This window comes from Cryptotermes secundus, unplaced genomic scaffold (assembly GCF_002891405.2).
Source record: "Cryptotermes secundus unplaced genomic scaffold, Csec_1.0 scaffold1314, whole genome shotgun sequence".
In the NCBI taxonomy this organism is placed as follows: domain Eukaryota; kingdom Metazoa; phylum Arthropoda; class Insecta; order Blattodea; family Kalotermitidae; genus Cryptotermes; species Cryptotermes secundus.
In genome coordinates this window covers 389,462-417,146 of record NW_019720589.1, presented here as the reverse complement: position 1 = coordinate 417,146, position 27,685 = coordinate 389,462, and the positions used below count along the sequence as shown (strand labels likewise).

General features: G+C 38.0%; 2 protein-coding genes across 3 annotated transcripts in view; one reads left to right on the top strand and one right to left on the bottom strand.

Annotated features, from left to right (window-relative positions):
• Positions 1–3,655, top strand: part of LOC111870160 (squamous cell carcinoma antigen recognized by T-cells 3) — a 40,723-nt gene extending 37,068 nt beyond the window's left edge. For both annotated transcript variants that reach the window (XM_023862219.2, XM_023862229.2), the window contains exons 16-17: positions 784–1,002; positions 3,293–3,655. In XM_023862219.2, the coding sequence (XP_023717987.1) occupies positions 784–1,002; positions 3,293–3,305 (232 nt within the window). In that variant the 3' untranslated portion in view covers positions 3,306–3,655. The remainder of the gene's footprint in view (positions 1–783; positions 1,003–3,292) is intronic.
• A 418-nt stretch (positions 3,656–4,073) lies between these two features.
• The window catches only part of LOC111870174, a 41,875-nt gene continuing 18,263 nt past the window's right edge, over positions 4,074–27,685 (bottom strand). Inside the window, exons 2-5 of the mRNA XM_023862249.2 lie at positions 18,197–18,339; positions 16,744–16,867; positions 9,516–9,779; positions 4,074–5,586 (exon numbers count right to left, since the gene is read on the bottom strand). Coding sequence (XP_023718017.1) covers positions 5,080–5,586; positions 9,516–9,779; positions 16,744–16,867; positions 18,197–18,321 — 1,020 coding nt within the window. The 5' untranslated portion in view covers positions 18,322–18,339 and the 3' untranslated portion in view covers positions 4,074–5,079. The remainder of the gene's footprint in view (positions 5,587–9,515; positions 9,780–16,743; positions 16,868–18,196; positions 18,340–27,685) is intronic.

Below are 27,685 nucleotides of genomic sequence, written 5' to 3'. Positions count from 1 at the left end.
CACAATAACAAGACCTAAACTTTCAAACAGTAATAAATATCTAGTTATGAGCCCCAGATTGGGCTCGACACCAAGATTGACTGACTGACTGACTGACTGACTGACCGTCAGTCACAATGTGACTTTGACTACAAGGAGACAGCCACTGAAAGTTCATAGTTGAAGAAGTGTTAGTAGTTGAACTGTGAAGACTTAGAGTGCCATTAGAAAGCTTAATATTTGGAGTGTGTGATTCAGTGAGACTATTATAGTTCCTATGTTTTAATTGCATTACTAGGAGAGGACCAGTATGTGTAAATGAGCAATAGCGCTGTATTTAAGTGTGATTAAGAAAACTTGTAACCAAGGTGCTAATAAATCCAATCATCCGAACTAGAACCCATCATTTTCGTCACATGTACCACCCTACACGTGGCAATATTGTGGGATCTATACTTCTTTGCTTTTACCCTTTTATACTTTTACATCCTTTAAATTGTTAACTTTTAGCAATGAATTTTGTTAGAATATGTTCACCTTGTAAATATATATTCACCTGCAACAATGTACGTCTGTTGCATAAATATGGATTTATATCATGACTTAATTTTAATGACTTGAGTTATAGATCATAAAGGAGGAGTCTGATGATGTCCTAAATTATAGGTTGAAACATGTAGTGCAATTTACACTTATATTAAATAAGTAAGATGTATGCTAATATCTGTTGCCTTCATTCCAGTTTTATTTGTTGGGTTGACTGCTGTAACATAGGATAAATATTTATAATACTGCTTCATACAGACGTGGACGTGGCCGAACGCAGGTATCCCTGCTTCCAAGGTCTTTGCAAGTATCTCACAGAACATCAACAACACCATCATCTTCCACTGTACCTGCATGTAGTACAGTCTCTAGTAATGGAAGTAATGGCAACGGCACGGCAAATGGAGATGGTGGTACAGAGACACAGAAACCAATGAGCAACTCAGATTTTCGACAGATGCTGCTTGGAATCAAGAAGTAAGGTATAAATTCTTTATATTGCATGGCGTTGTTATTTTATTAATCATTCTCTGGCTTGTCTCAAAATGCAGAATATTTCAGTTATCCCCCCCACAAGTCCCCTCCTGTTCCGTATCAGTTATAATTTTGGCGCAACCAGGAAGTTTTGCTGGGCTTCTTAATCAGCATATTGAATTGCTGATCCTTGTCCTCCTGTCATGATTTGATTGAACTCTACATTCTGTTCCTTCATGTTTCATGTCAAGGCACTGAACTAACATTTAGAGCTTTAGTTCACAGTCTCATACAGATGCAGATTTTTTTTATGCAGTTCTGAATCTTAAATGTTGGAAATGTGCAGAATATCATACACTTATCATGGTTTGATATCATGTTAGGCATCAGCCGCCTTTCTTGCAGTCATCACATTATTAAACAGCAGAGGAATTGACCTCAGAAGTGTTGTTTGTTGTAGTTGATGTTAATATACAGGGAGATCGAAAAGTCGTGCACATCACACCAAGCAATTTTATTTTGCTGGTTTAATGCACAAACTACAAGACATACTTACTATTAATGTTTATAACCGTACATCTTAGAAATGCAAAATCAAATCATGTCTTTACAACATATGCTCGAAATGGCTTTCCTGTTCAGCAATGCATGTGTGAGCTCTTTTTACCATGTTTGAGGCCACTTTGTGGAGCACCTGTAAACTGATGCTGTTAATCGCCATCGTAATGCTCCTGTTGAGGTCATCCAGTGTATGCGAATTGTTTTTATAGACCTTTGAGGTATCCCCAAAGGAAAGAATCTGTGGGTGACAAATTGGGCGAATGTGGGGGCCACAATCCTTTTGAAATGAGACGGTCACTGAAAAACTCGTGCAAGAATTGCATGGTTTCATTAGATGTGTGACATATGGCACCCTCTTGCTGTAACCAACACTCACGTTCATAAACTTCAAGAAGTGCAATGAACTGTATAATGATGTCTTGGGACACTGGGCTGTTCACTGTTATTTCAAAGAAAATTGGGCCCACTATTTGATGACGTGATACAGCACACCACACTCCAATTTTCTGACAGTGCAAGGTCTTTTCAGGTAACACATGTGGATTTTCAGATGACCAAATCCTATTGTTTCGACTGTTCACGTAGCCACTAAAGTGAAACCATGTTTTGTCAGTGAAAAACGACTGGCGAAATAATGTTCCACAGTGAAAACTCGTTCTTGGGAAAACGACATGCCTGTCGTGCAGTAAACAAAGCTATACTGCAGACGTCATATGACTGATACATGACAGATGGCGTTTCTACCCATTGTTAGTATTCCTACAGTACCATCTAGCGGTAGGAGATATAATTATATTAACTGCAATGCAATTTATAATAACTTTTAGTTTGATGTGTGTGACTTTTCGATCTCCCTGTACAATATGAAATCAAGATGTAAGTTAAATATATCAGAACTTACAGGGGTATACTAGATTTCCTAACATAGTGCTCAGCTTACATGTTGCACCCTCTTATCAAGATCCTTTTTAACACATTTGTTGTTGACTGGTAAACTAACTAACTCTTCAGTAGCAGAATATAAGATATGACAGAATTAATACTAATACCAGTAGTAGACATACTGAACCAGTTTGTCCCTCTCCCATCTTAGTCTTCTTAGTGGCCATTTTTAACAGGTTTTTCTATGATAATTAAGCATTGATTCCTCGTCTCTCTTATCATAGCTTTCTACATATCACTATCCTAACAGTACTAGCTGGCCAGTATAACAAAATTTTTTAAATTACCCACTTAACTTGTTATTATTCATCATTATCTTTCATAATTTGAATTTAAAGCAAACCTGCTTTTAATATAAAATATTCTGTAACATTTAATAATCATTGTAGCCACTGTAACGATGATGCTGAAGAAAATTAAGATCATATAAAACATAATTACTAGAATTAATTTTTTTTGGCTTAATCGTGAATAAATGCATGAGCATTGCCAGCCCAGTAAAGTGGTCTCAGGCTTGTTGACTCAGGTTAAAATCCTGGTGTGTTCAAATGCTTGTCTTCACAGCCATGTTTAGAACAGCTCTGGGTCCCACACAGCAGGCATCACAGACTCATTGTTTGGTTGGAAAGTGATTGGGGTTTTATTCCTGTACTCCATATATGCATCTATGATGTGCTAAGGCACAGGCAGCTTAAACTTTATCTTTATTGAATAAATACATTTTAAGTAGGTGGCAGTTTTCATTAGATTGCAGTACCCTCACCCATTGTTTGCCTCATTTATGTTCCAGAATGTGGAATTAATGAAGTAAAGTATATTTGGAATTGAATATTATGTGTGAAGAGTTATCTTGATGTGAGAGAGCGAGAAGTGTTGATAAAATATCAGTGCCATGTAAACTGGATTGTGATATGATTGACATATTACTGATCTACTTTGTAATGTATTAAATATTTTCATATGTAGGTACATAGCTACCTAAACATTTACTGTACAAAAGTAGGGTATTTTAGTTCCTTTCATATAATATGTATATTATACTTTCCACTTTATGTCTTTGTTTAGTGTCTTATTTTCTGTGTACTTGTATTAAAAATGTAGTTTAATTTCTTATCTGTATCATGAAAATACATTGGAGATAATGATGTTTTCAAAATAATTTAATTCTTGAAAACCTATTTCTGACTCCTGCATACCTTAATGTGAAAGACATAAGATAAATTAGTAAAAATGCTGCCACAATTGGTATTTCAAACTTTGATTGGTGGGCATGGGAAAAGTTTTTTTTTCAAGAGTTGCTGGTCATGGATCTGAACATGTTAAAATGCTTTCAAAGTAAGTATCATTTCTACCCTGAACATGGTGGCAGTTGTTTGTTGGAAATGTTGGTACCCATCTACAAGACTACACAGCATCATAACGCAGAAGACCACAGCATGAATCTTGAGTGTTGTTAAAATGTCGTATCTTATGTGAGTGCGATGGACTAACAGAAGTACTTCATGTTGAAATATTTTTAAAGGAATAATTTATATATTTTGTAAATAAAATATGATATTTACAGGCTTGTCCATAAAATCATCAGTCACATTTAAACACATTTTCATTGAAATTAAAATAAATTATTTAATTTATCAAACAATACCTTCTGAAGTACATTGTGAGGAAGAAAGAAAGAGGATTTTATAAATGATATGTGTATGTGCACATGCACGTGCACATGTGCATGCATGCGCATGTGCTTATGAATATCCTGAGGGGGAGCAAAGTAATTTGTAAGGAGGAAGGAGGAAAGCTTGAGGATGGAAAGGAAGATATGACATCAGTTTTGCTGTGGGTACATTCAATTTATAAGGTCTCTTGAGTTACTGGAGAAGGGGGAGACAGTATTTGGATTGCCATCATGGATTGTTTTGTTGCCAGCTTGGTTCGTAATTCAGACTTCTTAAAAATACTTATCAGTGGAGCTCTCCTCTTGTCTTTAAACCTAAACCTGTAACAGTCATCTTTTATGAGGGACTAAAAAACCTCTACATTTAGATTAAACGTTGTGGGCTGTCACATTTTGATGACTCCTATCCATATTCTAAATTTTCGTTACAGCCAACCAGTTTTCTAGATTTACAGTACATTTAAAATATTCAGCTGCTTGGCTATAGACAATTGTATCTCAGACGTCAAGGGTTAAGGGCTCAGGATACCCTTGGTCAGTGGATATGACAGTAGTTTTTCATACTCTGCTTATATGTGTTGGTACTGTAGTTCTAAGTTCTAAGTTCAAAAACAGTTTATTGTCATTATATATATATATGTATATATCTTCATGACTGCGTAGTTCTCAGAATTTAACTATGTAAGATTGTCTTGTGTCTTTATGGACTTCTGTTTAAAGACCCAAATGCTTGGCTTTAGAAACAGATTACCAAGATGTTATTCAATACTGTCAGTATGTTAATGATTCCAGAACCTTCTGTTTGTGGTGCCACCTTACCACAGCAATGGCATGCTTGGATGTATTGCTGATGACAGAACTGCTGTTATCAAAGGCAGATAGCTTCCTTATAGTATCTTTTATTTTTAAACATCTGGATTGTTGGTACTACTCTTCTGTTTCTTTACCCTTGGGGGAGGCACAGGCTGCTGTGGTTGCTGGGCTTGTTTCTGAAACTGTTCACCTCCAAGCCAACGTTTGACTGCATCGCCAGCATGATAATAATAAAAGTACACCAGTGCCAGTGTTATGGCTACTGCTATGAGAGTGCAGGCTGCAATCACTGTTACTAGCCACCAGTCTGTTGCTGGTACAGGTACAGATGTGTCTTCTGTTGGTATAGATGTCTGTTCCTTGTTCTTGTTGTCTTCGTATGTTGGGATCTCATTGTCGAACGGTGTCTCATCAGCTGAGCCAGATGAGTCTACTATTTCAACATCGGCACATGCTCGAAATTCTTCCTGAGGACCACAACCTACTGCTCCAGTTCCATTTTCACAAGTTCCCCAGTTGTTTCCAGCAATGTATCTCCATTGCAAGATACACTGAGTACAGGTCAGGCCAGCTGGCAAAAGGTATCGTGTCTCAAACACCTGAAACATTAATAACAGATTGTTTTATATGTAGAAGAATTAGGTAAGAATAAAATGTTAACTATAAACAAGATGTTCTTACATTTTGAATCATGAAGTAGCTATCTAGGTACTAAAGGCTGTGGATTGCTTTATTGGGCTAGTCTACTTTTATTATACGTCATTCAAATCATACATATTGGAACACATCATTCTACATGGCAATTGAAGGTAAACACCTAGAGTACAGTTATAATAACAAAGGATAGTAGGAAGAATGCAGACACAGTAATATTATGTCACCACATTTTCCACATCTTAATGTAGTTTAAAAACAGTATTGTTGCTCCAATGTAATAAGCATACGTCAAATCTACTAGTTAATTGTATCCAAAGACCGTAGATCAGATACTATTTATGATTTTTGCTAAATTTAACAATTTTATTTTTACTGAATATGAAAGAGTCAGAAAGGCCAAACCACAAGTTAGGTCCAGTCAGGGCTTTGAAACCAGAAAATGATTGTCAGACCATAAAAAACAGAAGAAAACACAGATAAGCCATTATTGTAAATACAGTAGTACTGGTTTTGTCAGTGTTCAGGTGAAGTACTGTACACCCTGATTTGAGCCATGCTCCAATATCACACAGCTAGTTTCCCACTGAGTGGTTCTGGAGGTACACAGATGCTGAAACTGAGACTTCATGCAGTTGGGTAACTGCTAAAGGTATAACATAAGTCCTTACTACTGATGGATAACATTCGCTTCACGCACCTTGCATGTTGCATAAGAATGAATACTGTCCCAAACATTTCATCAGAATCCATATGGTATTTCTTGAGTTGGAACATGTGGATGGTGACATATCAGATCTGAACTTGGTACACATTACAATGGTGAGGACCTGTTTTTGAAGGTAGTGTTTGTCAGTGAATTGAAGGAGTCTTATCCAAGATGACTCCAAAAATCATTCCAAATTTATATGTTGTCTAACCAGTTATTTGAAACCGCAGATCAACTAGCAAGAACAAGATCTGAACAGCCGTTCATAGGACCTGAATCAGCTTGTGGCATCTCAATTGAAGTTGCCAAAAAAGCGATCAGGGACTGGACTGATAGAAACCATAAAAAATACTGGGAATATATAATTGGACTCAAGCTGGCAAAGGGTTTTATATCAGGACCCTCGGCCAGAAGAATGAAGGATCTGTTGAGATTAAACAGAGATCAACTAAGATGGGCGGTAGGATTACTTACTGGACACTGCCACCTGAAAGGACACCCTTTCAAGTTGGGACTAACAGATAATCCAACTTGTGAAAGGTGCCTACAAGAAAACAAATCAGCCACACACATCCTGTGTGATTGTGAGGCCATAGCTTATTTAAGATTTCATCACTTGGGTCAGTATTTTATGGAACCAAGTGACTTTTATGATGCCCCGATAAGCAGGTTCGAACACTTTATTAAAAGTGTAGGATTAATAAAGGGCTAATCCAAGGGGAAGCACAATAGATCATTGAAGGTCGCAGTGCAGGGGCCGGTTTTTATGGCCCACCCCCTACATACATACATACATACATACAACCAATTACTTTATCCTTTGTTATGAATTGTACCAGATGGGAATGGTTATTGCTACTGCATTAAACTGGGAGCTTGACTGTATGTTGGGGTATAGTTAATATGCGACTGATGGAAATTGTAAACTTCTGGAAATGCAGAGTATCCTAATTCTGAATTCACTGGTTAGTCTGCCAGATTATATACACGTACACAACCTTACTTTTATAAATATGTTAGGAATTGTGCTTGCCTAAAAGATAATGAGTTGTTTTTAAGAAAATACACTTTCTCCCATAAACTTGTCCCCAAACTCAAACTGAGATGCAGCATTTAAAATCAGTTACCCAAAGGACTGAACAAGGATATTTCATATGCTGTTCATTTAATATTAGTTTCTTGATTACAATTGACAGGTTACTAATTTGCTTGAAGTTATTAACACAGAAGAGACGCTAATATTTGCAGTCTGACCCAGTGCTTGGCATACTTGATAGTGATAGCATTAAAGCTGCATAGACAGCCACCACCACCATGACTGACAATACATTTGTATTTATTCTGTTCTGTATCTGGCCTGGCAAACAAAGTACATTTCATTTCAACATGTTGCTTACAAAGCTTTGCCAGCAGAAAACCATCCTCTCCCACTGGCAAGTCAATTGTTACCAATAACAGCATTCATGACAATATGCAGTGATGCCAGAAATGGAGCGTGTTTCACAGATTATGTTATATTAGATTGTTTTTCAAATAACTGGATGAAATATGTTCAAGAAGGAATTGGAATATGTTGATTTTATGTTCAGAGTGTTAGATTAATCACCTTTTGTACAAATATTGTTTTTGGACGTTATCCATCATCACAAACTTTTAGATCTTGTAAGCACATTTTGTACTGGACATGACTTAAAAAGTATATAAAATTAACAAACATTGTGATATGCAGAAATTTTGAACTGTTCTCAATTGAATTTTAAGAAATTATTGGTTCAGGTTCAGCAACATTATGTGGTTTTAGTTTTTGGTTTATAGTTCAGAACCTTAAGTCCATTACAGTTGTTCATTAGTGTTCAGAAGTCTAGCTTGTGATTTTAATTTAGATAAATAAATATTTTTAATAGAAACTACATTCTTCCATTTTTAAAATTAGCATTTGTTAGAAGACCAATGCAATGCTGATGTCACTGGTATCAACTCATACACCAGGTAGATTCATAGTGAAAATTATGATATTGAAATTATTTGATTATAGATATGTGTTTTCACTCCCATACATTTCAAAGTAATGATGTTTTACTGTAGATAGAGCGATACAGTCAGAATTTGTTCCTCTGTGTCTCCACCTATATAATGATGACATGAGATAAGTCTGTAAAACTGTACAGTGTGCTCTGAATGGGTTGCAGTCCCCAGAAAGAATTATGAAACTTGCATGCTAACAATTACACTTGTCTAGTTGTAAGAAAATAAAATGTAGCTATGTGAGAAAGGGAAATGATATTTTATGTGAAATTTGAGACTCTCATTGCAGTAACTGTGAAGATACTGTCTTTTGGTGCCATTGTAGTCTGATAGAAATGTACCAGTATCTTGGAGGAATCTGCTGATGCCATCAACAGGATAGAATAATTCTGTTGGTGCCTAATTTTAGAGAAACTGAATAGTTAAGACTATGACGAACTTTAACATTAAATTCATCAAATCTTTCAAATGCAAGTCAGATTTGTTACTGATGTGCTCATCCACTCAGTGGAATAGTCACATGAGGTAAAGGTAAAGTTGTCCCTCTGCTTGACTAATTAGGCACTATGCCATGAAGGTGTAAGAGGGAGTGGTTGTATAGATTCACATTTTCGTGACCTTGGCACTAGCTGGAGGTGAGTAGTCAGCTCCGCCACAGTTGCTTTACCCCCCCAGGGAAAGAGCCCACAGTACCCATTGGATAGGAGGTTGGGTGGACCCCAGAGCCAGTCTGGATGACATGGAAGAGAGAAAATTCTTGACCCTACCAGGACTCAAACTCCAACCCCTTGGTCGTTCAGTCTGTAGCCAGTAACTATACCGACTACACTATCCCAGCTCTTAGTCATCTAAGAGTTTCTTAAAATAACTTCAGTGTTTTAGCATTACTTTTCTACAATTACAAGTTATATCAGGGAATTATGAAATAATTTCATTGCAAGTACAATGAAGTGCTGTGTATCATCTTAATAGTTACCACTACTAAATTTACCGTATGGAATTAAACACATAAATATGTGAAGGTAATAATTGAAAATATACCACTTAAAATTTTAAAAATATATTTTAGAATAAAGCGTGGATCTTTTCATCATAAGACCTGAAAAGGTACTATAAGTAAAACATAGACTCCTTACTTACCTTGTTTCCTGCTGCAGGGTAATAACGAGTTTCATGATTCTGTTCATCTGATACCCCAGCAAATTTTGCTCTTCTCAGAACATACTTATCAAGACAAGCTTGTGTGCCGGTACGTCTTGGTGCATTATTTGGACAAAGTCTAAACTCAAAGTAACCACGATGGTTTGCTGTGAGTTCAACTCTGATTGTGATGGGTGAATCCTTCTTGTAACGACGTACAATTATACCCTGAGCATATTTTCCACCTGCTTCATGTGGTCGAGGCTGTTAGAATGAAAATACAAAGATAAGTTGAGGTCTGTGACTTTTGTTATAAAGGTACAGCAGAGAAAACTTTGACACCTATTAAGAATTTACTCTGACTTATGTTCTAGTAAGGAAACGGGTTGTTAATTGGTAGTTCCTTTGTTAATATTCTTCGAATGAATGGGAGATTGTTAAATTCATAGCAAACTGAAGTGCACTGGTTATTTGTGCCTGTCTATACATCAAGTAAGAATACAAATCCAGACTTAAAAAATATACTTAAAGACATTCCAGTCAAGCAGCCCCCAAGTTATTCTGTACTGGTGTAGAAAGAAGAATACCAACATCTTTTCAGGGCTCATGCATAGTGAGTCACTCTGTACTCACCTTAATTAACTGTCTGATCAATTTTTCATTTTCATGAGTATTTAGCCTTTTTTTTTTTAATTTTGTCAAATTTGTTCATCCTGTAATGAATTTAAATGCAAAATAAAATTTTTAGGTTTGTCCCAATATAATTTTGTCTAAAACTGGTTTGCATTTAGTTATGTTTCAGAAAATGGATGTAAAAGGTGTTTAGCTCTTCAAGTAAAATACCAATTTGAATTGTCTAATTGTGTTAAAGATCATATATTATGATTATGGTTCAGTAAGGGGTTACTTATAATATTTGATCAGAATTGAATAAAGAGTCTTTGAGTTGAAAAGTGGACAGAAACTAGAAGTAATGTGAAAATTATTGGAAAAGTTATTCTATGATAAATAATTACATTTAATAAAAATTATCTATATTATGAGGTTCTGACTTTTCTTGCATAACTAATTATAATTGAATTTATATACTCTAAATTAAGTATAAATAGGAAGTTGTATAAGGTAATAGGGCTTTCTAATACATCACTCACTCATTCATGATCTGAGCCTTTCTTGAGAAGCCACCAATTGTGCAGCCACTCAAGAACTTCCCATCATTTTATGAAACCTGAAGGTTCATTACTGTGTTCACAAGAGCCCTCCACTGGGCTCTCCTGATCCAGATCAATCCAAGTGGATTTAAGTGGACTAAAATTATGCAAAGAGGAATCTGTTAATATAATTTTATTTAAAATGCATTTGCAAGTATTTCGCAGGGCCCCAGTCTTTGGTTGAACTGCCTGCTGTTGTAATGTCTATCAAAGTTGAACATGATGTACAGGTTGCAGAAGACTTTTTTCTCTTTGCAGTAGAAAAGCATAATCTGCACTCTAAGTAAACCTGTAATACTAAAATCAGAGTGAAGTCACTGGCTGTGGACTGGGCAACCAATAGTTTATTCTAAGCATGTAGTGGGATTTGTTTCTCCACCACCATGTACAGAATAATTTAAGCTCTTCTTCAAGAGAAACTGATGTTCTTTCTCCAGCAGTAAAGGTGGCCTAAGCAAGAAGCTGAGAGTTCACTTCGATTTAGTATCAAATTTAAGAGGGTGTACCTATACACAATATGTGCACACAGGAAAATTTTAGACACATTTCAGTATGGTTGACTTATTTATTGACATATCCTAATTGCAAATCCATTTCTTCTTATATCCCCTTGTGCGTTTAAGATACTGCTCATTATTCTCACTAAGAGGTTATTTTGTCATTTCCTTAGAAAATGTTGCATCCCCACCTATGGCACACTTCCTGACATGTAACAGTTTGTCATTACTCAATCAATGTGTTACATCAACACAATGGATTTGTAGCTTTAGATGTGAAAGTAATTAGCATATCTCTTTGCCGTAATAGGAGAACAGTTGCACATCAACATACAATGACATCACAACAAACTTTCATTCATCATTGTATTCAGTATTGCAAGGTTATCACTGGATATGGAACACTGTTTTGAGGAATGCTGCTTAGACATGATTCCAGTTTTATGTAAATAATTAACTTGTTAGTGTAAAGGGGTTAAGGACAGTATTGGCTGAATTTAGGATAGTAATTAGGGGATAGTAAACTATATGATGGCCCATGTTGAACAGTATGTTACTTTATAAATCAAGAGTGTTCATTAAGCTCAGGAAAAAGGCACCTTTATTTAGACAGAGGCATAAAATATATGGTCACAAAATATTCCACAAGGATCCACAACTAGAAATGCATGATGGTGGACTTTTGTGTGTCATATAAGATAACTTAATAAAAACTGCTGACTGGATAATTTGTTTTAGATTCTTTGTCTGTAGTCTGTTCCAATTGCAAAGTTGAGCTGTATATTTACACTAGCTTCTTACAGAAGGGAAGTTAGTTGTGAAACATCATGTAACTCTTTAGTTGCATCATGATGATTCTGGTCAAATGAGTATGCGGAAGATGCAAAAGAGACATGTAAAGGAGAAATGTGTGTGAAAAATTTGTAGGTAAGGATTCAAATATTCTGATTTTTCAAAGAAGTAGTTGGTGCAGTGATTAAGTTTGGGAATCAGTTCTTAAAAGTAATGGAGATGTGAGCTGATGCTTTGTGTTACATGTTCACAGGTACAGAGGGCAGCTCATAAGCAGCACCAGTTTCTAGAAAGATAATTGTTTAACCTGGAAATCCTGAATGGAGTTAAATACAAAAGACAATGTGCTGCCCTTCATAGTGAAATAAGAAACTTTCTTATCTTCAATTGGACAGTGTCTAAGCAAATATGTGGGGGCACGCAATAGCGTATTTGGTTGAGGCACTATGCTACAAGCCGGAAGGTCACATTTTTGAACAGAGAATTATTTTTTAAAATTTTGGTTTGATTAGAGCTTCATGTAAAGTAGGGGTTATATCTGACCAATACAAAGGAAAATAATATCGAAGAATGGCATCTTCTGGGATGTGGTTCCATGTAGATCTTGTGTGAACCAATGTTTCGGAATACCATATCGCCTCCATCTCCAGGGTAAAAAAATCCGCAAGTGAGGCAGGTGGCCCGCATGCTGGTTCCTCTCTCACGGATTTTTCTACCCTGAAGATGGAGGCGATATGTTCCTTCGAAACGTCGGTTCACACAAGATCTACATGGAGCCACATACCAGAAGATGCCATTCATCGATATTATTTTCACACAAGATCTACACGGCGCTACATCCCAGAAGACGTCATCTTCATAGTCACCGCCGTGAACACCTCAAATCGTACAAAATAATATTACCCCACAAATTTCTGTGCATATCCCCAATACCATATATCATCAAAATCTCTTGAGCAGTTATATAAAAAAATCGCATAACAAATCGGTGATATCCCATAGTTTATAAATATTTTCCTCACTTGTGGATACCAGAATTAAGAGAGCAATTTTTGTAATAATTAGTAATGTTAACAGTTAATACTTTAATGTGGGATGAAACAGACAGACACAACCTTCTTCCTCACCACCACGGTATGTATTTATTTCACACATTCAGTAATAGAAAAGATAAAAATTGCATTCATAAAACACTGCATGCAGGATCATGATTACAGGAGAACAATAAGAAAATTTGAAACATTTTTTGTAAATCAGGTGTAACAGTGATTCCTTAACATTTTTATTGCTTAATAGCAATTCACTGAGCAGGCTGGTGTAATGCTGTGATTTCATCTTGGCTGGGATGCTGTTTTTGTGATTTTCCTGAGTTCATCGAGGGAAATTCAGTAATTTTACCTCAGTCAGACTGTAAAGCTTCCTTCAAAATCCTTTCCAGTTCAACATTTGACACTGTATGTACCATAGATACTGATGGCATTGTAAAGTAGACTACAGCAAGAACTGCAGTTCATTATTATCAGCAGCAGCAAAAGTTAGGGAGTTTGGACACTTGTTAACCATTCTAACTTCAATTTTATAACATTCTCTTTCAAGGTTGTAGTTTTTGTTTTCTTGTTCCAGTAGGTTTATAGTGGAGGGTAGCTGTGATATATTGAATAAGCAGTGGCGGACAGCCGACAAGCTGTGGCTTGGGGGTTGGGTGTGAGGCTAACAACTCCTCCCCATAAGAAGTAAGCTTGTTACGAAATGTCACAAAGGGCCTAGGACTTGGACAGATTCTTTGGATAAGTGACATAAAATAAGGACAGTGATCATGAGATTTGGTACATGGAATGTGAGAAGTCCATATAGGGCAGGTTCGCTCATGAAAGATGTGAAAGAAATATTGAAATATAAGTTAGTAGGAATACAAGAGGTCAGATGGGACAGGGTTGGCACCGCACCACGAGGTGAATATACATTTTTCTATGGAAAGGGGTGGGGAGCTTGGATAGTACAGTCGGTAGAGCAACTGGCTACGGGCTGGATGACCAAGGGGTCGAACTTTTGAGTCTTGGTAGGATGAAGAATTTTCTGTTCTCCCCATCGCCCAAGCCAGCTCTGGGGCCCACCCAGTCTCCTATACAATGGGTACTGGGGGTAAAGCGGCTTGGGAGTGAAGCTGGCCACTCACCTCCAACTAGTTCCAAGGTCAGGAAAATGTGGATCTATACAGCCACTCCCCCATACGATTTCATGGCATAGTGCTTAATTAGTTAAGCATAGGGACAATTATGGGAAGGGGAATGAGAATCATGAATTAGGTACAGGGTGTTTCATACATAAGACAATCATATCAGTAGTTAAAAGGGTAAAGTTTGTGAGTGATAGGATGTCAGACATAATACTAAGAGGTCACTGGTGTGATATCCATGTTCTGAATGCTCATGTCCCAACTGAGGATAAAATTGATGATATAGACAGCTTCTATGAGGAATTAGAACTCATATTCAATGATTTCCCTAAATACAATATGAAAAGACTTCAGTGCAAAAATAGATAAGAAAAACATTTTTAAACCAACAATGCTTCCTACCATTCAGTCCAGAAGCTTCTGTCTTCCCCTCTACTGTCTAAAAACGTCAAAATTAGATACACAAAACTATAATTTTGCCTGTGGTTCTATGTGGGTGTGAAACTTGGTCTCTGACATTAAGGGAAGAAAAAGGACTGAAGGATTTTAGAACGGTGCCGAAGAGAATATTTGGACCTAAGAGACGTGAAATGATGGGAGGTTGGAGAAAACTTCATAATGAGGAGCTTCATAACTTGTACTCCGCGAAGTATAATTAGAATGACAAAGTCAAGGAGAACGAGATGGGCAGAGAATGTAGCATGAATGGGAGCGAAGAGGAATACATACAGGATATTGATGGAAAGTCAGAAGGAAAGAGACCACTAGGAAGACCAAGATATAGGTGGGTGAACAATATTAAAATGGATCTTAGATTGATATGAGGGTGTGGTATGAACTGGATCGATCTGTCTCAGGAAAGGACCAGTGGAGGGCGCTTGTGAATACAGTAATGAGACTTTGGATTCCATATAATGTTGGCAAGTTCTTGAGTAGCTGCACAACTGGCAGCTTCTTGAGAAGGCCTCAGTTCCATGACAGTTAGTTAGTTAATAGGTTTATAGTTTCTAAATAACTGAGAAATATGGAATTCTGTTGGAAAGGACTCAATTTGCTTTTGTAGTCTTAAGTTTGATTCATGTTGTTCAGTCTTTAGTTCTAATATGGTCTGTTTCCTTATGTGGTCATTCCAGTCATATTTTGCAGTCCTTTTCCTGAATTTGATTTTAGCAGATGTGATTGTGGATTTATATTGGCCTTCACTCACCATGTTTCATTGTTATATAAGAGTGCTGGAGTCACTAGTGTCCTATAAATTTTAGTTATTATAATTTTCCACTTTTACGTCTTTAAGAATATGTCATAGGAACTATAAATGAAACAGTAGTAACTATGCCAATTATAGTGCTTTATATGCTACATAACATTCAGTGTATAGAATAATAATACTCAGAAGTCTAGCATCTATATACATCAACATTCATAGTTACTTTACACATTTCCACAAAACAAACAGTGCCTCACAGCATATTGTGTCTGCCTTTGTTTATTAATCTATGTACCCTTTATCTGACCTTGGTGAACAGTGGCAAGAGAGATTTGCTTAGGAAACGATCCCGGAAAGAAAATGATCTGGAACTGTGTGTTTGCTGTTGTAAAATTTCTCCAGCCAAGCATTTATTCCTTATAACTTGGCAATTTCATACCCTCAGAAATGTAATGATGTAGGGCTTAGTTTTGGATTGTTGCCTTTTGTGAAATGATGAATATAATGAGAGAAACTGAAGAATGCAAACACATCTGGCCATTTAACGATTACTTCAGGTGTGGCAGAAATATCACTACTGGAATATATGTTGAAGTAGTTTCAGGTTTATTTCTAAGCATAGATTTAATTTATATAATTTCCTTGCCATTAATATTAACCAGTGAAAGTGAACTTTAAGCTAATTTTTCAGTCAGTAATGAGTGCAGATTAAAATTAATATAACTGAATTATGTATCGTACTAGTTCATATCTTGCTGTTGCTTTTGAAGCATTTGCATGGATTGTAAGTTTTAGAAGTTTTAGAAGAACATATTGGTCATGATTATGTTTGTGTGCAGTTGTATGTATCACTTCTTTGCTCTTCTTATTTTATATTAATATTTTAATGGGGAGATACATAATTTGTACTCTTCACCAAGCATTATTAGATAATTAAATCAAGGAGGAAATGATTGGCAGGGAATATAGCATGTATGGGAGCTCTAAGAAATGCATGCAAATGTTTGGTCACAAAGTAATGGAAGAGACCGCTTTTAAGAAGTAAGAACAGACAGAAGGACAATATGAAAAGGGATCTTAAAAATAATAGCAGTTAATGAGGGTGTGGCTTGAATTTGTCTGGCTCAGGACAGGGCCCAATGTTTAGGATTTCTTGATTAGTTATCAACTATTAGTTTCTTATGAAAGACTGTGGTCTGTGAAGTAAGATAGTTGGAATTATTTGATATTCTTTCATCATTGTATGGTTCTAGGTACTGTCATTTATGTGGTTTTTAATAATATTTTGAAGTATTAGCAGTTCATTCATTTCAAAATTAAATGGTCTTTTCAATGGGGTTCTTACCACGGGCATGTCCCAGGCATCTCCACATATGCCACATTTCCCTCCATTTTTTTGCCACTGCCGTGTGAAGCCTCCACAGTATAATTCATGGTCGTTATAATTTGGAGGTGTACTGAAACCATACCTGTAAAAATACATTGCTTAGATACCTGAAGGTTGAAGAAATAGCGACAGTTGTGCTTCCTACTTACATTATTATTCCTGAGTAATCAGTATCACTGCTATAAATTTTCTAGAGCTCTGAGATGAATTGGAGTCCTGCAAACATTTCAGCAGATTTTAAAGCATTCTCTTTCTTAAAGTGTGACTTTTTTTATATCTGTTTTGTTTAGTACCAAATAGTAATTGTTTCTCTTTTTAATGCATTTTATCTTAGCTAATGTAGAATTGCTATTATGTTGCAAAATTACCCTGATGTCAGTTATGACCATCTCCCACTATGAAACTGGAACCCTTTCAACTTCTCAGATTTTAGAGTTTAAACTAGCAAATTGCAAGTATGACTTAGTGAAGCTTTATAATATAGGTAAAGTAAAGCTATCTCTATAACAGGCTATGAAGGCCAGTAGGGTTGTGAGAGGTTGAGGCTCCCACATTTTATAGACTATTGGATCACAGATGGCCATAAGGTTTTCAGCCTTACGCACTGGCCATCCTGTACCCCCCAGGAATATTCCTGGTACTCATTTCTGTTAGAGGCTGAGTCAACCCCAGGGCCATAGTACAGCTTAAACAATTAGGTAAATTAAAAAAATCCAATGACCTCATTGGGAATCAAACTTGCCACATTCCGGCTTGTAGCATAGTGCCACAACCAACTGTGCTACCACATGCCCCCTCATCATATAGAATACAAGCCCTGATGATTCGTTCAGGTAACATTTGTATATAAGACACATCCTTTCATCCCACTTTTTTTCCTGTTTATAATAGTTCCTTCATACAGATAAATACTAGTATTTGTCTTAGGTAATCATGTGCCAGGATTGGTGTGTGACTACCTACCAGCTCTGTGAGTTCTGCATAAACTGCTAAGAGCTAAGATGAATTACTTGCATATCCTGCCAGAATGCATAGAAGAAAGTACATATTTTCATATTGTCCATTTATGAATAAATAAACGGTTTGTTATCTTGTTGGCTGATTTCATAACACTGGGACTGATGGCAAGAAATTATCTGGATTGAATACTTCGAAAAGGGAGGCCATTTCCAGCAGCTTCTGTGGGTATGTGTATTGTATTATTTTGGAGGATATTGATTACATTAAAATAAGTAAAGAGTAAACAATTAGAGCTCTCAAAGAGTGAGCAGCTTTTCAATAACTGCATGAGAAAAAGTGTAAGGATCTGATCCATATCCAACCAGCTGAGAACTGGTTCCCAGTGTTTTATAATGATAGTAATAATCTGTATTTTAATACAAGATAACAATAATAATTAATTTAACCTTACCTCCACATAGTGGCTCTGGATGGGGGTTCAATAAGCCGTCCATGAGCCTCAACTTTTTGCAACCACCACAAGGAGATGATAGCAAAACCCAGCAGAGGCAGTGCTAGGGTGAGTTTATATGACATCCTTTTGTCCCTCCTTCCCTGAAAGCAAATGAACAACATAATAACTCTGGAGACAGAATGTTGATGCACTATGCTACAAGCTGGAAGTTCGCAGGTTCGATTTTCGACGAGGTCATTGGATTTTTTCAATTTACCTAATTGTTTGAGCCATACTTTGGCCCTGAGGTCGACTCAGCCTCTAACAGAAATGAGTATCAGGAATCTTCCTGGGGGGTAAAGGACAGCTGGCGCGTAAGGCTGACAACCTTACTGTCATCTGTGAGCTCATTATCTAGAAGCTGTGGGAGCCTTGATGTCTCACAACCCTGTCTGCCTTCATGGCCTGTTACAGGGATAGCTTTACCTTTTGCTGGTACCCATAACATCCTATGAATTTGATAGCTCAGTAAAGTAATGAGATATGCAATGGAAAATTAGTGTTTGATTACCGACTTCTGTTTATATTACCATATCAAGAACTCATCTGGAGTCTATCAAATAAATATAGCTGGGATTTTCTGCTTGGTGGTAAAAGCACCAGGATGGTGAAGCTGCCCCTTACAACTGTCTAGTACCAGGAGATATATTTCCAATTCATATTTGTTTATGGTTTATTTAACAGTGCTGTCAGTAGAAAAGACTATATAGGTGAAATAATGGGATGGTTTATTATGAACTGGATATTATATGGAAAGAAGCGGTCATGACCTAATTTGAAATACTATCCCGGTATGGGAATGGCAAAAATCACTAGAAACATCTATCAGGATAACCAGTCTCTGGGCTGTGGTTTGAACCTGGAACCTCCCAGAATACGAAGCCGAAGTCCTACCTAGTCGACAGTGACATTTGGTACATCTCCTGTGGCTTGACTTTTAGGCAAAACGACAATTTCACATTTTTCATTACACATTTCCTGTATCTTCTCACACTTGAGAGATAAATTAGTATGTGTATGCTAACATATTTTGGAGTACAGAATTTACAAGTTTAACTCCATTGAGGAATCCTTGCGGGGCCAATAGTTGCTCAGTCATTCAAGAAATTCGCCACCTTTTAATGCAACCCGAACATTCACTACCCCCCACTGGCCTTTCTCGGAACGAGATGAATGCTATCAGATCTGTTTCAGGCCCCCAATACTAGTACATCCAGTTAGGAAGCAATGGTGATGAATGGTGATTGAGTTGACGATCACGTAGAGAGGTATGTGGGCCAGGAGGGACGAGGCCTACGTGCAACAGTAGGCCAAGCACGCGCGTATCATAAGAATGAACGGTATTGTAGACATGTTATAGCGGTTAGGTGGCACAGAAAATAGAAAGCGTCCACGTGGGAAATTCTTCTCTCGTTAGCTTTCCAAGCATGTACACAATTAAATGGCGGACTGTGTGCCATGAACTGTTACGGATCCCACTGATATGTTTTACGGCAACGATGAGCAAGTGGAAATTTGACATGACGTTATTCACAACTTCGTGAGCAGAGCCATTCTTGTGGAACTAACAGCCGCTGTAAGTCTACCAATTAAAAATTCCATGGAAATTGTATGGAACCAAAAAGTTCATTGCCATGTTTAGAAGAGACCGCCACAGGTCTCTGTCCTAAGACAGATGAATCCTGTTCGCAATCCCAATTATTTTCATATTTTCTTCATGTTCATGTTTTTCTACATTCCCGGCCATATCGTCCTCTCACTTCGTTCCACTTAGGTCCAAATATTCTCGTCGGGAGGCTTGCCCTTTTCTAAACTATCATCAATTTATTTCCTTCCCTTAATGTAAGAAAGAAAACATCTGCTGTATTTAATATAGTATGATTTCCGCTCCTTGCCAGTTGGAATTCGTTTACGGGAACGCCAATGGAGGAGCTACATGACGGCTCTATTACGAGAGCTGTTAACAGGCGATGCACTCGAAGCAAATAACTGCAGATAACATAGACGAGAGCACAACTCAGCAATGGGGTTCGCATCATTGGGCGCGCCGACTAAATGATCACGTGGAAATGATCAATACTATTTCCGGATTCACGGTCAGATTTACCCTTTAGTCTCAAATAAGGCAAGAAAATGAGCCGGGAATGGACAACTTCGCATTTTCGATTCAGATGAAGTAACAACAAAACCGCATGGAAACCACACCAAGGTTCTATGGCCGAAGTATTGCAACGACTGGACGAGGTACTGCGACAGGTTATCCCATTTGCTGAGTCATACAAATGAATGAAATGCATCAAACGAAACGTAATGTATGAATAAATAAATGAGTAATGACAGACGAAGGAGTTGTAAACAAGCATGGAATTATAAACACATATACAGAGCGAAGACTAAGAGAGAGGCCAAGGACTCTGCTAGAAGTAAGATCTTAATAAAACCGGTACAGGTATTATCTGCCTAATTCGAGAAAGAACAATAAGGGAGCACAGAGAAAATAATTATCTTGGCCGCGTTCATTTCTAAATACCATTTTGTGTGAATATGAATGTCATGTTGGACCCTGTCATTGTAAGGGGGAGTATCTGATATACACATCGATTCCATAAGGTTGTGTATGTAAAATACTGAGTATGTCTCATACAATGGACAATCTCAATATGATAATCGTAAAATGAACGAACCACTATCAGAGACCTTTAGATAACCGTTTTGGTTTGGACCTTTCGAAATGTATAATGAGATTCAAACATTGTTTCCGAAAAGAAAATTATTTATAAATACAGAGTACAGTGCAGGTCTTTCCCGATTTACTTTTTTTTTTCGACTTAACGATAAACACGGATTCGTGACATCAATTCACTGATACTTCGAAATCGACTTCCAGGATCGTACCTCAGGCATACGATATTCGGAATTTGATATTTGAGATTTTCAGAACTCTGATTCTACTTTCTTTTGCATGTTTTCAGCCGATAGTTAAGTTGCAGGATACGACACCATCCCGCTCGGACTTACTATCGTCGTCACACTATAGATTTAGCATTGTAGTTATTAACTTATTGACCGCTTCTGTGGTCTAACGGTCAGAGTTCCTGGCCACAGATCCAGAGGTCCCGGTTCTATTCCCGGCGCTACCAAATTTTCAGAGAAGTAGTGGGTCTGGAACGGGGTCCACTCAGCCTCATGAGGATAATTGAGGTGCTACTTGAAAAGTAGCGGCTCCGGTCTAGAGAACTGAGATTAAAGGTCGTGGGGATCCGTTGCGCTGACCACGCGATACCCTCTATCCGCAAAATTTGGCACTAAATTCGCCGACAAGCGGCGGTCGCTCAGTCGGCATAATTCGCTTGCGGAATAAAACCACGGAATTTTTTTTTGGTTTTAGTTTTGTTATTAATTTATTAGCTGTTTTCTTAAAATGTTTATTATGCAATTCATAACACACACATTCTTGTATTATTAATTCATAGCGTAAGTATGGCTTGGTATATATTTTTTTTTGAAGGCCTCGGGACATATTTCAATTTATAAGGTGTAAATGAGAAATTGATATTCGATTTACAATTCGATTTTCAAGAACGTAATAGAGTCGTACTTCGAGAACGGCCTGTATGTATGGTATGAAGAATAATATGGAAATTTCATACCTTAACTCCAATCTCATATTCAAAGAAACACAGCGTTAACACAAACAGGGCTCTGGAGTCTGTCATGGCAGTGTAACAGTTGGAGGAAATACCATCACAAAACGTTAAGTTGAATCAATTTACTTTTTTAAGTTTTTGGTTTGATTTCTATAATATGCTGACAATCGAATATAGCCGTTTTAGCTGAGTCGACTTTAAATCAATTAACCAAGCATTTACTGAGTGCAAGCTATTCACTTTATGCAGAAAAGAAGGCTCCAAGACTGGAACGAAACTTGGTAACGCTTTAAACGTCGTTACTTTTGATGTTTTATGTTATGCACGAAGACAGCTGGTGGTTAGCATCCGATAATCATTGTGAATTCTTTCAACAAACATTGCCACTCGTGAGAATCGACTTTCATTTGTTCTTTTCAGGCGTTTCTAAGCTTAACTGGTACGTGAAAGTATTAACGAATCAAGAACTCCGCTTTTGTCATTAATTATGCGAGTCCATTTCCCCTGGTTGATGAATGTATTTCAAATGGTCGCCAACGGAAACAGAGCGTAAACAGCATTGAAGCGTAAAAATCACTAGGATGTTTTAATATTTAATAGGCCTATCAGGATCATATTCTTAAAAAACGTTCGTGATTTAAATCCATCAGCATTGAAAATTATGGCTGATCCGTAAGTTAAACTTGCTTTAACATTATAAAACACCCTCAATTTTGTCCACATACTGTACTTACGGGTCTTACTCATGCATGATTTTCAGAATAAACAGCGATTATTTTATTGAACATTATTAACTAGGTGATTTTTGCAATGAGGACGGAATATGTCTGTCGAGAGGTAGGAACAAACAAAACAAACTCCGTGGCCTGTAGTCTGCAAGCGAAGTATACCGACCGAGCGACCGCCGCTTGTCGGCGAAGTTAGTGCCAACTTTTGCGGATAGAGGGTGTCGCGTGGTCAGCGCAACGGATCCCCACTGCCGTTAATCTCGGTTTTCTAGACCGGAGTCGCTACTTTTCCATTCAATTAGCTCCTCAATTATCCTTACGAAGCTGAGTGGACCCCGTTCCAGACCCACTACTTCTCAGAATATCTGGTAGCACCGGGAATAGAACCCGGGACATCTGGATCTGTAGCCAGGAACTCTGACCACTAGATCACAGAGGCGGTCCGAGAAATAGGAACGGAATTTTTAACATTATTTGTATGATCTCCATACCTCGGACTCGATTCTGAGATCTGTAGGCTACATACGAGTAGTAGGAATGCTCACTGCTACACAACGGCGTTGTCATTTTCGTAATACGAAAATCTGACGTTCGCAGGCATTAGTTGTTGATATTCAAGTTGGCAGTGTGGGAGGAGGTTTTGTTATTGGCTGTCTAAGTCATCTTTGAGGGAACGCCGTACATTACGGGAGAGGAGGGGGGAATTCCTGTGTGCTCAGTGAGATATCCGGTATCGTGATGTTGGTTCACATCATATTGTGACGGATTATGACCATTTGCTAAGCAACGGCTCGGTAAACATCGCCTGGAAGCCAGAATAGTGGAGCCAGACACGGAATTATGCATTTGATAAGCAACGATCCATGCACGTTTCCGAGACAACACATTCATGAAGAGCAGTAGTGGAGTCCTTGGTGGTTATGATCAGTATTCGGTTCTCTCGAAGTTATAAACGAGAGTTCATTCGTGAATTCAAGAGATTCATTCGTAAGAGAATTCAGAAGACAGGTCAATAGTTGAGTGTTAACTGGCGGATATCGGAAGCTGAAAAAGTGGCCCACTTGAAAATCAAAACCAAGTCGGTCACGCAGAAGAGAAGACACTCGTAGTCCAGCAAGGAATGGAGCGAGTCGTAGACAGTCACTGATTGTGATCTGTCGTAATTGATTATAATTATAAGGAAGTTCCAATAAATCCAACCATCTAATCCAGAACCCATTATTATTCGTCACGCAAACCCTGAATACGTGACGGTATGTTTAAAATAGAAACTAGCAACGTTCTAATGATGCTGTAACAATCTACATTACCGTCTCGTGGCTAAGCATCTTCGGAGATCTTTTAGACACGGCATATAGCGTATGATGGAGTGTTTATTTTTATTTTAAACTAATTTACTTCCGGATATGCTGATCAGAAGCAATGAAGGTAAGCAAGACGAAAGGCACTGGGGCGTGGAGGGTATGCTAGTATCAGTCGCCGAAGAGTGACACGGTTCTACTTTGGCTTCGTTCTGCCCCAGTAACACGCACTCCTCTGTCATTGCAACCCATTTGCTATTTCGCTGCGCGCGCATTATTTTAGTACATTGGTTAACATACCGGAAACGCTTAATTCAAGCAAAGATACATAAACATTATGAAATAATTTATTGTTAATTTGAACATTCACGAACTTCGAAGGGTGTTATCTTCTGGAATGTGACTCCATGTAGTATGACAGAAATTTACGAACATTTCGGAGGAAAATACTGCCTCCAACTTAGGGGAACGAGGAGAAAACTTCTCCCAGACTATATGGCGTCACATCTCAGACGATAGACCTCTTCATGTTTACCGCCACGAGATCCTCAAATCACATCATCTGTGGCATATGACGTGTATTGGAGGAAGAATTTGAAGTTCAAAATAAATTTTACTTTTGGTACCGTTGTAGCACGTCCCAGAAAATAGAACTCTTCATGTTAACTGCCACGAGAACATGAAACATCATCATGTACGGCAAATAACATGTATAGAAAAGCGAATTCTAATTTAAAAATATTGTCGCGTGTTTCCTAGGTAACGCGACAAGAAAAGTTACATGGGTCTCGGATTTCAACGAATATTTATTGGACACTCTTTTTACACTCGCAAATACAATTATTCTCAACTTATAACGTCGTTAGACGTTTCCTCTTCACTATTACCATTACTTGCACCGCTGATCTTGGTGAAGTGTCTTCTGCACTGCTCGGAGCTTAACTGTCCTCAGTCCCTTGTCGGATACGAACTCACTCCTGCTAAAGTCAGATAAGAACTCTGCTGGTCTCTTGCCCAATACGAAATGTTGTATCTTGTACTCGGACTGAATAGGGAATAACACCTTGTCGAAGGGTTAATTTCGCCCGTTGCTATGCAAAAACTGTTTCAAACAATAAGTTGCCTGGATATTGCTAGCTGTTCTATAGCAATGGATGCGTTATGATTCCTAGCCGTTGTCTTGGAAACGTTGCTCATTGCCTAGGAAATCAACCCTGACCTCACGAAACCATTCCGTCTTTCTGGCAGCACGCCGCAATATATTTGACATTCCTCAGTAATCTTAATGTTAATTTATTGTAGACGCAGCTCTGCTGTAGGCAAATCGAGCTAATAATACCATACTGGATTGAGCCGCATACTGTACTGCTGAAGTTCTCTTCGTGTATCGGATAAGGTTGTAAGTGATTCTTCGATGCATTTATTTAATTGCTTTTGTTAAATACTCAACATTTAACTTGCAGATTAAAAATCATAATAACATCTACACTTTGTGCAATGTAGTTACTCTTTTGTAAGGCCGTGCCATAGCTCAGGCGGTTAGTCGCTGTCTTCCCACCGCGGCAGCTCGCGTTCGAGCCCGGGTCAGGTCATGTGGAATTTGTGGTGGACAAAGTGGCGCTGGGGCAGGTTTTCTCCGAATACTTCGGTTTCTCATGTCAGTATTCATTCCACTAATTGCTCAACAATCACCATCATTTGTCATTCGGGGCTGGCACAATAGGGCAGTAGTGGCTGCAGTACCAAGTGGACTCAGTCTCACACCATTAATGATGATAATAATAAAAGTAAAAGGTAAAGTAGTCCTTGTGCTTAACGAATTAAGTGCTGCGCCATGAAGGCGTATGGTAAAATGGATGTACACATTTGCTTGACCTCGGCACTAGGTGGAGGTGAGTGGTCAGCTTCACGCCCTTGCCGCTTTACCCCCAGGGAAAGAGCCCACGGTACCCATTGGATAGTAGGTTGGGTGGACCCCAGAGCCGGTCTCGACGACATGGAGAAGAGAAAATTCTTGACCCTACCGGGACTCGAATTCCGATCCCTCGGTCTTCCAGTCCCTAGCCAGTCGCTGTACCGACTACGCTACTCTGGCTCCTCACTAATAATAATAATAATAATTACTCTTTTATAAAGAGACGATCTTGAGAAACTGAATAATGTTCCATTTGAGCTCGGTGTAAGACAAAGGTGAAACTAATGCAACGGAGACCAATATTATATTTTTCAGGTAACTTTTAGTATAGATTTCTAACACCAAATTTAACTGAAATCCGTTGAGAGAATAACATACAGATGGATAGCCAAGGAGAAGGATGTAGCATGTCCATTCTGCATTTCATGCAAAGATCGCACAATAACCGTGAGAGCGACGATTGGTGCAATTGCATCTGAACACTGTGTAACCAAGCGGCAGGAACGGGCAAATGTACTTTTACGGCTGGTATTAGAAACGTGTCTTCCGTTTGCTTTTTGTTTCTCTACTATGTACATTCAGTCTTCTCGCAGTGAGAGTGATTTCAAGTTGCAGTTTGGGGAAATCAAAGCAAAAGTCTACGCTCATTACTGTATTCTTAAATAGAAATGACTTAGTAAGATTTGAGGCTTTCACGGCGGTGACTATGAAGAAAGCAGTCTTCTGGGATTTGGCACCGTGTATATGTGGTGTTAACCGACGTTTCGGAGGAACGTATCGCCCCCATCTTCAGGGTAGAAGAAAAAGTATAAGAATTCTGCAAGCGACAACACCGTGAGAAACGGTATTTACCGTTGTCGCTTGCAGAATTCTTATACTCTTTCTTCTACCCTGAAGATGGGGGCGATACGTTCCTCCGAAACGTCGGTTAACACCACATATACACGGTGCCAAATCCCAGAAGACTGCTTTCTTCAGAAATGACTTACTTCACAGATTCCAAATGTTCCATTGCTTCCTTTCCAGAATTAAGTTGGTTCAAATGACCAATAAAATATAGGATCTTAGGTAACGTTTCTGATGACCCAGAATTAAGAAGTATTCTTATTATATTATTTTTTTTTTCGCAAATCAGTGGGATTGTTGACAGTATTGTATAATGTAACATGAATGTGTTTTAGACATCAACATTTTTTGCACATTTCTCTCTTGACTGAATACGAAATAACTTGCGCCTAGAATGTACTTAGGCTCATAAACTGAATTCAGTTTACATCGCTATTATTCGGATGATTGGTGCCATATATCACATTCCGTCAATGTATGTTAAATGCCTCTGAACATATTTAGCTAAGCACGGCGAATTACATATGTAGTATAACGCCCATGCAAGGAAGCTCACACGATATAATAATTAATGACAACAAGCATCACGCAACTTTATATCGATCAACACGTGTACAGTATTATATTTAAGCATCCTGTTACACTCTATACAATATATGACATAAACTCCGTCCTAAGTGCAACAATTTATTGTAGTTCTTTCGTCTTGATTTCTTCTACACTATGTGTTTCGGCCGCAAACGGCCATCATCAGGTGTATACTCTTACGTAGCTGCTAGCGAGGAAGATTCTGATATATCGAAACCTGTTAACAACGGCGAAATGAACAATTGGGAAGACTAGTGTTTTTTTAAATTTTAAACTAAGTGCAGTGTAACAGCTACGTGAGAGTACACACCTGATGATGGCCGTTTGCTGCCAAAACATGTAGTTAGAAGAAAGCAAGACGAAAGAACTACAATAAATTGTTACACTTAGGACGGAGTTTATGTCATATGCAACACGTATAC